A 12,105-nucleotide genomic window follows, 5' to 3' on the forward strand; every position below is an offset into this window, starting at 1 on the left:
TGGGGCTAAGTGGAACACTGGGAAATCTATGACTGCCCTGTGTGACTACATTCTTTTTCCTGTAAGAGTCAGCCTTTTGAGAGAATGTAATGTGGCACATTCCACTGGAGTTAGCCCTGGGTTTGAATTCTGCTTGTAATGACACTCTGCTCAAAACTTACCAGTGATTTCCCATTTCATTAAAATTCAAAGTCCTCATAATTGTTTGCAAGGCCCTATACAATCTGGGTCCCTACTACCTTCTTGGCCACCTCTTTACTGTCTCTTGCTTACTCTACTCTAGCCACCCTGGCCTCCATCACATCAAGCACCCTTGCTTTGGGGACTTTGTACTGATTACTCTCTTCTCCTAGAATGCTTCTCCCCAAGATAGCTGTGTGGCTTGATCTTTCACTTTGGATCTCTGCTCAGTGTCACCTTATCAGAGAGGTCTCTCTGACCACCGTATATAACTAGTATCCTCTACTCACCACTGTCACTTCAACCCTTACCTGAATTTATTTCTCTTTATACTCTGACCACTCTGTATAACTAGTATGCCCACCGCTGTCACTTCAGCCCTTACCTGAATTTATTTCTCTTTATATAACTTATCACTACCTGATATGTTTATTGCCTATCTCTTTTCCTTAGAAGACTCTCGAAGGCAAGTGTCTTCTAGGACATGGAATAGCGTAGAGTAGGTCCTCTACTCTGAATGAATGACTGACTGAATGAGTTCTGTTAACTCTCACGAGCCTCATTGTGCTCATAAGCAACGATGGAATAATAATGCTTACTTAAAGGATTGTTGGAGTCAAATAAGTTAATGCTTGTCAAACCCAGTGTCTAGTACATCATAGTAGATGCTCAGTAAATGAAAATCCATGCCCTCTTTCATACATTATTTTTATGGCTGTCCAGTTAATAGCTTTAGTGGTATCCTGATTCCTATTTGACTTAGATAGGAAGGACATACCACATGTTAGTGATGAAGAAAAGTGGTTGTCACACATAATGCTATCTTAGCAGAATGCAATAATTATAGTGCTTATAATTAGAACCATGGAACCACTGAGCTATAGGTAACCCTCACTTAGTAAAACAGATATCTTTTAGAGAAGTCTTGTCAAAAGGCAAATTTTGAATTAAGTGAATCCTATATTTCTGTTATAAAATGGGAATTACATTTTTGTTAGGAAAACATGGTCTCAAAATAAGATGAAATCATAATCTGAAGTGCTACCACCCTATATATACTTGACTCTGGAAATGTTTGCTTTGTATCTCCAACAATGCAGTAATTTTGGCTAGGGAGAAATAGCTTGTATTTACTACTAAGGACTGAGTTGTTCCATTTCTGTTTAGGAATAGAAGCACCCATCAATCAGTTAGAAGATTTTTGCCTAATCGTTGCTTCTTATCAGATTTAGGGACTATTAGCATGTCATTAGTATTGTAAGGTAACTGGTACTTAATAAATTTTAGCTTACTTTTTTACTAATCTTGGTGACCAAATTGGGGACAAGATTATGACTGTGTCCCCCAAATATTTTTAAAGAGTACCATTACCAAAAAGTGAATTTGGAACAATTAATTTTTAAATTTCAAAATTCTAGTAAGTGAGGGTTCTTTCTTGTTGGACATGGGAGCATTATATGTATACTGTTTCTATAATATTCACAAATTATACAATATACATCGGTTTCCTCATTTTCTTCCACTGACCGAGTCATTTAGCAGGCTGATGTTTCACAAGTGAAACTGGCATTAATCCAGAGAGGATAGAAAGGGCTCTCACAAAGAAGGCTGAATGGCTGGAAGAGCCATTATGTTATGTTATTTCTTGAAGTTCTATTGAAACTTGATGGTAAGTGTGTTACTTCTGGGCAGTGAGTACTCTATTCCTATGTTCTGTACTCCAGTTACTTGTAATAGAAGACAGTGAATGCTCTTGGAAAGCAAGGAAGCAAACAAGAAATCATGTAACAAACTTCCAACCTCTGTGAATGAATAAATCTCCCCATCCTCACCAGCAACCAGAAAAAGCAAATAGAAAGTAAGGCATAAAAGAAATGAAGGGCTCTATTGTTGTTGCAGAAATCAGTAAGGGACAGGAGTGTTCAGAGTCCCAGGTAGGCTGGTATTAGAGTATTCCTCCTTTTTGATAGATGATCAGTTCCTCTGGACCTCTGCTTTCTTGGTTTAGGATAGGAGTTAAACATCCAGGATTCAAACATTACCATTCCTAGTCTTAGCAAATATCTAGGAAAAGGTAGAGAAGGCTGAACAAAACCATATATTTGACCGTATGATGGATAGACAGCACAGTTGAAAGAACATAACCATTGGAATCTGATGTACTGGGCACTGAATTTTTGCTCTGCTACTTATTAATTGTATATACTTGTATAAGGTACTCAACCTCTCTAAATACACTTCCTTACCTGCAAAATGAAAGTATATCTATTAAGGGTGGCTCACGCCTATAATCCCAGGACTTTGGGAGGCCGAGGCGGGTGGATCACAAGGTCAGGAGATCGAGACCATCCTGGCTAACATGGTGAAACCCCGTCTCTACTAAAAATAAAAAAAAAATTAGCCGGGCGTGGTGGCGGGCGCCTGTAGTCCCAACTACTCAGGAGGCCGAGGCAGGAGAATAGCATGAACCCCAGAGGTGGAGCTTACAGTGAGCCAAGATCGTGCCACTGCACTCCAGCCTGGGTGACAGAGCGAGATTCTGTCTCAGGAAAGAAAAAAAAAAAAAAAAAAAAGTATATCTACTTGAGATTGCTGTTGTGAAAATTAAAAACAGAATGTATACAAAGCTCTTAGTATATAGTGCCTGGCACTTAGAGGTGCTCAATTGGTGGCAACCCATTATTAGTAATAAGTATACATTGTCTTTCCAAAAATATTTGCTATAGAAAAATTATTGTATTTGATTTGATTTTTTTTTTATTGTTGCAAATTGATATCTGGCCTAGAGGCCCTGCTAAAGGTGTTGAAATTTTTAACCATTGCAATAGGAGATCTAGGAAAACAACAAATTTTGGGGGGATGATAAACAAAACCACCACCTTCTACTTAGTGACATAGTTACTCTATAGGAGAAAGGTGAACCTTATAATTAGTTTTTGGAGGAATGTGTGTGTCAAGGTTTTGATCATAGTGTGGTCTCTGTTAGTTGCATGTATTAATACTTATTCTGAATGTGAAGAGACCAGGGATCTTAGAAGTAGGGTACTCATGATGAATGTATTTTTCTTTTAAATAAATCTTTTTCTTCCTATCTCCCCAGCTGCTCAGATAAAGAATTTGATGAGCCAGCTAGGAACTAAGCAGGACTCAAGCAAGCTACAGGAAAATCTGTGAGTAACTTCCTGACAAGGTTGGGTTTTGTGAGGGCCATTTGAGGACACAGCATCCTTGCTGCACGGCAGCTTAGGTTTCACGTCTGGGAAGTCAGAATGAGAGGCGGTGGGTCATGAGATAATAGTTGGATCTAAAAGAGGGGCAACAAAGTATATTAATGGATTGTGATTTCCACTGCCTTTCAAAGTCCTTGAACTCTGGTTCTTTCTCCTCTTGGGCAGTTTAGCAGAACAATTTAAGGAAGTAGAAAAGGGAATTTGTACCGCTATTAAACTATATTCTGCTCACAACTCTGCCTAAATGAGCTTCCTCGTTGGCGTAGGACTCCGCATGATCTAGTCTAACTGGATTTCCAACTACAGTCAGCCTTCCATATCCGTAGGTTCTGCACCTGTGGGTTCAACCAACCACAGATAGAAAATATTCAGAAAAAAGGTCTCTACTGAAGATGTACAGACTTTTTTCCTTGTCATTACTGAAACAGTATAGTATAGCAATTATTTACCTCGTATTTACATTGTATTGTGTCCAGAGGTGGTTCCTTCTGGTGGGTGTTTGGTCTTGCTGACTTCAACAATGAAGCCGCAGACCTTCGCAGTGAGTGTTACAGCTCTTAAAGGTGGTGTGGACCCAAAGACTGAGCAGCAGCAAGATTTATTGTAAAAAGCAAAACACAGCTTCCACAAGATGGAAGGGGATCTGAGCAGGTTGCTGCTGCTGGCTGGTGTGGCCAGCTTTTATTCCCTTATTTGTTCCCACCCATGTCCTGCTGATTGGTCCATTTTACAGAGTGCTGATTGGTCCATTTTGCAGAGGGCTAATTGGTCCATTTTACAAACCTCTAGCTAGCCACAGAGAGCTGATTGGTGCATTTTACAGTCCTAGCTGCAGAGTGCTGATTGGTGCATTTTACAGTCCTCTTGTAAGACAGAAAATTTCTCAGAGTTCCCACAATCCAGAAGTCCAACTGGCTTCACCTCTCAGTATTAGGTAGTGTAATCTAGAGATGATTTAAAGTATATGGAAGGGGGTGCCAGGTGCAGTGGCTCACGCCTGTAATCCCAGCACTTTGGGAGGCTGAGGAAGGTCAGGAGTTCAAGACCAGCCTGGCCAACATGATGAAACCCCGTTTCTACTAATAATACAAAAATCAGCTGCTCGTGGTGGCAGGCACCTGTAATCCCAGCTACTCAGGAGGCTGAGGCAGGAAAATAGCTTGAACCCAGGAGGCAGAGGTTGCAGTGAGCCGAGATTGCACCATTGCACTCCAGCCTGGGCAACAAGAGTGAAACTCTGTCTCAAAAAAATAAAAAATAAAGTATACAGGCCGGGTGTGGTGGCTCATACCTGTAATTCTAGCACTCTGGGAGGCCGAGGTGGGTAGATCAACCAAGGTTGGAAGTTCAAGACCAGCCTGACGAACATGGTGAAACCCCATCTCTACTAAAAATACAAAAATTAGCTTGGCATGGTGGCACATGCCTGTAATCCCAGCTACTCAGGAGGCTGAGGTAGGAGAATCACTTGAACCTGGGAGGCAGAGGTTGCAGTGAGCTGATATCGCGCCATTGCACTCCCAGCCTGGGTGACAAGAGTGAAACTCCGTCTCAAATAAATAAATAAATAAATAAATAAAGTATATGGAAGGGTATAGGTTCTATGCAAATGTTTTGCAATTTTATATCAAGGATTTGGCGGGAGGAGGCCCTGGAACCTGTCCCCCATGGATACTGAGGGACTACTGCATATATATTATTAGCAAAATGTAATCAGAATGGCCCAAGGGGAGCCTGAGGGAGAGAATAGTAGACTGATAGTAGGGACTCCTGATTCTTTTTATCACATCCTCTTCTGCACCATTTCTGCTTTTAGTGCTGTTCTTCATCTTTAAAATGTACTGAGCAAGCTGGGAGCAGTGACTCACACCTGTAATCCCAGCACTTTGGGAGGCCGAGGCGCGTGGATCACGAGGTCAGGTGATCGAGACCATCCTGGCTAACATGGTGAAACCCCATCTCTACTAAAAATACAAAAAATTAGCCGGGCATGGTGGCACGTGCCTGTAGTCCCAGCTACTTGGGAGGCTAAGGCAGGGGAATCGCTTGAACCTGGGAGGCGGAGGTTGCAGTGAGCTAAGATCACGTCACTACACTCCAGCCTGGGTGACAGAGCAAGACTCTGTCTCAAAAAAAATATATACAAAAATTAGCTGGGTGTGGTGGTACGCACCTGTAGTCACAGCTGCTTAGGAGGCTGAGGCAGGAGAATTGCTTGAACCCGGGAGGCAGAGGTTGGAGTGAGCCAAGATCGTGCCACCGCCCTCCAGCCTGGCGACAGAGCAAGACTCCGTCTCAAAAAAAAAAAAAAAAAAATATATATATATATATATATGTATAAAAAATATACATATAAAATAATATATATAAATGTATACATATATAAATATAAAATATATATCTATGTATATATCTATATATGTATGTATCTATATATGTATGTACATATATATGTGTATATATATATCGAGCATTATTTTTTGTTTCCTACCCTAGACAATGTGAGGTGAGAGAATGACTATTATTTGTGAGCTTTTTCCAGGGAAATGTGAAATATCTCTGGGTATTTTAGCACTACCTGGGATATTCAAGCCACTGATTGAGTCCCTCTTGCTTTTGACTCCTTTTTTTTAAATCCTAGAGGCCCATTTGCAGTACAGAAAAAACATTAATAATTAGTAGTGTGGTGTGTTAGCCCATTTGCGCTACTATAACAAAACACCATAAACTGAGTAGTTTAGAAACAACAACTTTGTTTCTCATAGTTCTGGAGGCTGGGAAATCCAATGTCAAGGTGCTGGCAGATACAGTCAGGTGAGAGCCCACCTTTTCATAGGTGGTGCCTTCCTCTTGTGTCCTCACTTGGTGGAAGAGGCAGGGCAGCTCTTTGGGGCCTTTTTCGTAAGGACACCAATTCTGTTCATGGGGGCACCACTCATGATCTAATCACCCTCCAAAGGACCCCATCTCCTAATATTATCACCTTGGGAATTAGGATTTCAACATATGAATTTTGCAGGGACACTAACATTCAGATCATAGCATGTGGTTTCACTGTTGTCCCAGAAAGCCTTTGTAGAAATGGCTGGATACTAGAGGAAACCACAAATGAAAGGAGTACTTTTTGTATTTCTACTACTTTCAGTTCCACTTAATGTATTACATATTCTTTCCTCTTCAATTCCTCTTCCTCCTTACTCCTTTTGTATTTTTAACAGGTAGGGCTTCTTTGTTTTGGAGGGAAGAGCCAGAAAGTTAGGTATAAAGAGCAGGTAGGAAGCCAAGGATAAGGCTAGAAAAGAGCCAGCTTTTTAAAGCAAGACCATGGGATTAGCTCTTTGGAGGTTGTTCCCTAGGGTAGGTAGGAAGCTATGCTTTTAATACACATTTCATCTAATTGTCTGTGCCTAGATTCTAGCCAGCGGACTATGGCAATAATAAGAGAGTTCAGTATGTTTAAACTACTTGATGTAGGTGTGGGCGGCAATTGTTCTTTTTATATTTTTATGAGAACTGCTGATAGCTTTTCTTCTCTTCCCAAAGAGTTAAAATTCCTAATCTGTGCTTTCTTCAGCAGGTTATTAAAGCAGGTTGTTTCTGCTCAGTGAAGGTACCTTGAAGTGGGTTTGCCTGGGTAATATTTCTGGAATTTTGTTGTGAACCTGGGCATCTAGGGACTCATTTCTTCAAATGGCCCTTCATTCCCTACATTATGAGACACTTTGAGAACAAAGTGGTTCTGAGTATAACCCTCTCAAGAAGTGACAACATCCTGAAACATATCTTTTCTCTCTTAGGCAACAGTTACAACACTCTACAAATCAGCTCGCCAAGGAAACAAATGAATTGCTGAAAGAATTAGGGTCCTTGCCCCTTCCCTTATCTACTTCAGAACAGGTTGGTATTTTCTGTTTTGTTTATTAATAGGAAAGGACTTTGTGTTAGTAGAAAGGCAGTATGTAGAACAACAACAACAACAAAAAAGTTGGCCTTTGGTGCTAGATTGATAGATGTCCTCTGCACCTTAGTTTCTTATCCATAAAGTGGGGGATATGTGACTGTTGGGGCAATAGAAAGAATGTATGCACCATATGTGGCAAAGTGCCTGCGTTTAGTAGGTAATCAATATGTGGTGGCTGCTGCTATTATTAATAACATATTATTAATATATTAATAAAATAGAGTTAACTGAAGAGGAATCTCAACGTTTACATCTCTTTGGGGTTTGGCTAGCAGTTTTATGTTTGTAGGCTTGCTCCTTTCTCCTAGGTTTTTTTTTTTTTAATTATTATTTTTATGTTGTTGTTGTTGTTTTAGAAACAGGGTCTCCCTCTGTCACCCAGGCTAGAGCGCAGTGGTGCAATCATAGCTCACTGCAGCCTCCCACTTCTGGGCTCAAGCAATCCCGTCCCCTCAGCCTCCTGAGTAGCTGTGACTACAGGCATGTGGCAATGTGCCACCACACCCAGCTAATTTTAACAATATTTTTGTACAGACAGCATCTTTGTTTCCCAGGGTAACTTGTGGTTTCAAGCAATCCTCCCGCCTCTGCCTCCCAAAGTGTTGAGATTACAGGCGTGAGCCACCATGCCTAGCCTTCCTAGTTTGTTTTGTATCCATTATCTATAAATTTTAATGAAACATCTTTCTTTCATGTTTTGCAGTTACCTTCAGGTTCTGTCATGAGTTATTCACAGGTCTCACTCAGGTTAAGGAACTGCTCAGGGAAAAAGGGTTCTCTTTTCAAGTCATTTTCTTCAGTGGCCATTTAAATCCTTTAGAAACACACAATTTTTACTGAGATTTATTGTTCCCTAAATATGCCACATTCCTGAAGTCAGATGTGTCCCTTCTTCATCATGGCTTGACTTGTCATTCATGATGTACCTCAGGTCTCCAGTAAAAAAAAACTTTCTGCATCTACCTTCCTATTATGATTCTGTTTTGTTTTTAGCTTCTATACCATTTGTGGTGGCACTTAACTTTTATTGCTTTTTTAGTTTTATTTTATTTTTGAGATAGGGTATTACTGTGTCACCCGGGCTGAGTGCAGTGGCAATCGTAGCTCACTGCAACCTTGAACTCCTGGGCTCAAGGGTTCCTCCCACCTCAGCCTCCTGAGTAGCTGGAACCACAAGTGTGCACCACCACACCTAGCTAAATTTTTAAATTTTTTGTAGAGATGGGGTCTTGCTATGTTTTCCAGGCTAGTCTCAAACTCCTGAGCTCAAGTGATCCTCCTGCCTTGGCCTTCCAAAGTACTGGGATTACAGACATGAGCCACTGTGCTTGGCCTTTATATTGCTTTTTATTACTGAACTTTTAAAATGATAATGCCATATATCTGATGGCTCTGAAGACAAAGCCTTTCAACTTCCCTGTCCTGGGTTGTTTTTCAAAGTATGGGTTGTGGGTAGTGGAACATGAAGTCATTTTAGTGTATTGAGATGAGCATTTAAAAAAACTTAAATGGAGTAGAAGTATCAGAGTCTATACTATGTACTAATGGTAAATATTGTTATATGAGACTTTTGTTTCATACATACATATGTGTATGTATGTATGGATCATGATGTCAAATTCTTTTTTTTCTTTTGAGACGGAGTCTTGCTCTGTTGCCCAGGCTGGAATGCAGTAGCACAATCTTGGCTTACTGCAACCTTCGCCTCCCAGGTTCAAGTGATTCTCCTGCCTCAGCTTCCCAAGTAGCTGGGATTGCAGGCACCCACCACCACGCCTGGCTAATTTTTGTATTTTTAATAGAGACAGGGTTTTGCCATGTTGGTCAGGCTGATTTCGAACTCCTGACCTCAGGTGATCGGCCCAGCTAGGCCTCCCAAAGTGCTGGGATTACAGGCGTGAGCCACCATGCCTGGCCCATGATGTCAAATTCTTATTGTAAATCTCTAAAAAAAAATTGAAAATCACTAATTTAACCTAATAAACTGTTCCATGTAGCATATCTGGAGTTTTGGCCCCAACTTGCAGAAAAGAGAGGAGGACAAGATGCTTTGTCATCCTGCTACAAAGTAGTTACCCTTTGGTTGTCTATATATATTATTCTAATTGTTACTCATGCTGATGTTTCAGTTATGGGCCATTTCTCCCTTGCCATCCGATATCTCCAAACTGCTGCCAGGTTACCCATTTCTTCCTCCTAACCATGCACTTAGGGAATACACACTTGTAGATAGTTTTCATAGTAACAAAAAAGGAATCGAAGGGTCTAATGCAGAGTAGTGGAAGTATTTAAGAGTTAAGTAGTAGCCTAAGCAAAATATAAATAGAAAATCAAATATGCTACCAAAACAAAATTCATCAAATGTCTTCCAAAACCAAATAGAAGTTATTTTTGGATTATGCATGCTGTTGTTCCTTTCCATTATCTTGGATCGTTAAGAACATGAAATAGATCTACAGACATACTCTCCTGGTGAAATATAATTCCTTGATTCCCCTCTTGTTACGCTCAGTATCCTTTTGTTTTTCTTCTCTTTTCTCATCTAATTAATCTTAGTCCCATCACCCATCTTTTCACTACTGTTTTATACATCAAACCATACTCCTACTTTCAGTTTTTTTCCATACTTATATACTTTCATCAGTGATCGAGTTACCCAGTCCCGTGGCTTTTTAGGTTTTTTGTTTGTTTGTTTGAGACAGGATTTCACTCAGTTATCTGGGCTGAGGCGCAGTGGAGTGGCACAGTCATGGCTCACTGTATCACTATAGCCTCAACCTCCCAGGCTCAAGTGATCCTCCCACCTTAGCTTCCCGAGTAGCTAGGACCACAGGCATGTGCCACCACACCCAGCTGCTTTTTAAATGTTTTATAGAGACAGGGTCTTGCTATATTGCCCAGGCTGGTCTCAAACTCCTGGGCTCAAGCAATCCTCCCTCCTTGTCCTCCGGAAGTGCTGGAATTATAGGCATGAACTACCACACCTGGCCCTTTGTAGAGTTTTTTTTTGTTTTTTTTTTTTTTGGAGACGGAGTTTTACTCTTGTTGCCCAGGCTGGAGTGCAAATGGCGCAATCTCAGCTCACCACAACCTCCACCTCCCGGGTTCAAGTGATTCTCCTGCCTCAGCCTCCCAAGTAGCTGGGATTATAGGCATGCGCCTCCACGCCCAGCTAATTTTGTATTTTTAGTAGAGATGGGGTTTCTCCATGTTGGTCAGGCTGGTCTCGAACTCCCGACCTCAGGTGATCTGCCCGCCTTGGCCTCCCAAAGTGCTGGGATTACAGGCATGAGACACCGCACCTGGCCATAAAGAGTTTTTATTCACTTTTTTTTTGAGACACAGTTTCACTGTGTCACCCAGGCTGGAGTGCAGTGGCGTGATCTTGGCTCACTGAAACCTCTGCCTCCCATGTTAGAGCGATTCTCCTGACTCAGACTCCCAAGTAGCAGGGACTAGAGGTGCACACTACTACGCTAATTTTTGTATTATTAGTAGAGACAGGGTTTCGCCATGTTGGCCAGGTTGGTCTTGAACTGCTGACCTCAAGTGATCTGCCTGCCTCGGCCTTCCAAAGTTCTGGGATTACAGGCGTGAGCTACCGTGCCTGGCCTGTTCACTTTTTTTCTGTTTCCTTTGATCCTCTTGCCGATCCCATCTGCCTTGAAACTTTCCTCTTGCCATGACTGTCTTTCATTCTGTCCCCCAACTCTGGAGATCCCCAAGTTGAGTCAGCCTCCTTCCTGGACTCCATATCCTCCTAAGAGTGGGCATGCCCCAAGGTTGTGCCATTGATCCTCGAATTATTTCACTCTATGCTTTCTCCTTAGCAGTCACCTGCTTTTATGACCTCCCTTTCAACTTTGTGATCATGACCTCCAGATCTTTTTCCAGTCTAACCCTTTCACCTCTGAGTGCTTGGCCCATATCTTCAATTCATGTTCTGACATCTCCTCTTGAAATAAACTACCTTCATATAAAACTTGTCTTATACTGAGTTTCTCATGTTTCACCCAAACCCCTTAACTAAGTTCATTGACAATACTTAACATCACAGAAAAGTTTGTGCCTTTTGACTTAATATTCTCAGTCATGCTAATTAGCCCTAAGGGAAAAAAAAAATCTGAAGGTAAACACACACACACACGTGCGCACGCGCACACACACACACAGTCTATATACTCTGGAGCCAAATTTCCTGAATTTAAATCCATCTTTGTCACTTACTGTGTGATCCTGGGCAAATTACATAGCTTCTGTGGTGCTTTGGTTTTCTGAAGTGTAAAGTTGGGACTATAATAATGCCTAATTTATAGGTCATTGTATAGATAAATGAATTATTATGTAAAGCACTTACAGTAGTACTGGTACAATGTAAGCACTATATAAATACTAGCTATTACATTGGAGCTCACTTTAACTTTATAATATTTAATAACTGTGAAAAATCTAGAAGGAATATTTACATAAAATATAGGTCAACTTGATGGAATATATGAAAGCGATTAAAGATCATGGCCAGGCACAGTGGTTCACACCTGTAATCCCAGCACTTTGGGAGGCTAATGCGGGTGGATTGCTTGAGTACAGGAGTTTGAGACCCAGCCTGGGCAACATCTCTACAAAAATTAGCTGGGCATGGTGGCTCATGCCTGTAATCCCAGCACTTTGGGAGGCCGAGGCGGGCGGATCACCTGAGGTCAGGAGTTCGAGACCAGCCTGACCAACATGGCA

The 12,105-nt window shown here is 41.3% G+C and overlaps 1 protein-coding gene across 3 annotated transcripts in view; it reads left to right on the forward strand.

Annotated features, from left to right (window-relative positions):
• The window catches only part of STX12 (syntaxin 12), a 51,702-nt gene that overhangs the window by 14,143 nt on the left and 25,454 nt on the right, over positions 1 to 12,105 (forward strand). For 2 of the 3 annotated variants that reach the window (XM_003891426.4, XM_009202989.3), the window contains exons 2-3: positions 3,281 to 3,350; positions 7,208 to 7,307. In XM_003891426.4, coding sequence (XP_003891475.2) covers positions 3,281 to 3,350; positions 7,208 to 7,307 — 170 coding nt within the window. The remainder of the gene's footprint in view (positions 1 to 3,280; positions 3,351 to 7,207; positions 7,308 to 12,105) is intronic. The other variant, XM_031666081.1, reaches the window with a different exon arrangement.

This window comes from Papio anubis, chromosome 1 (genome assembly GCF_008728515.1).
Source record: "Papio anubis isolate 15944 chromosome 1, Panubis1.0, whole genome shotgun sequence".
In the NCBI taxonomy this organism is placed as follows: domain Eukaryota; kingdom Metazoa; phylum Chordata; class Mammalia; order Primates; family Cercopithecidae; genus Papio; species Papio anubis.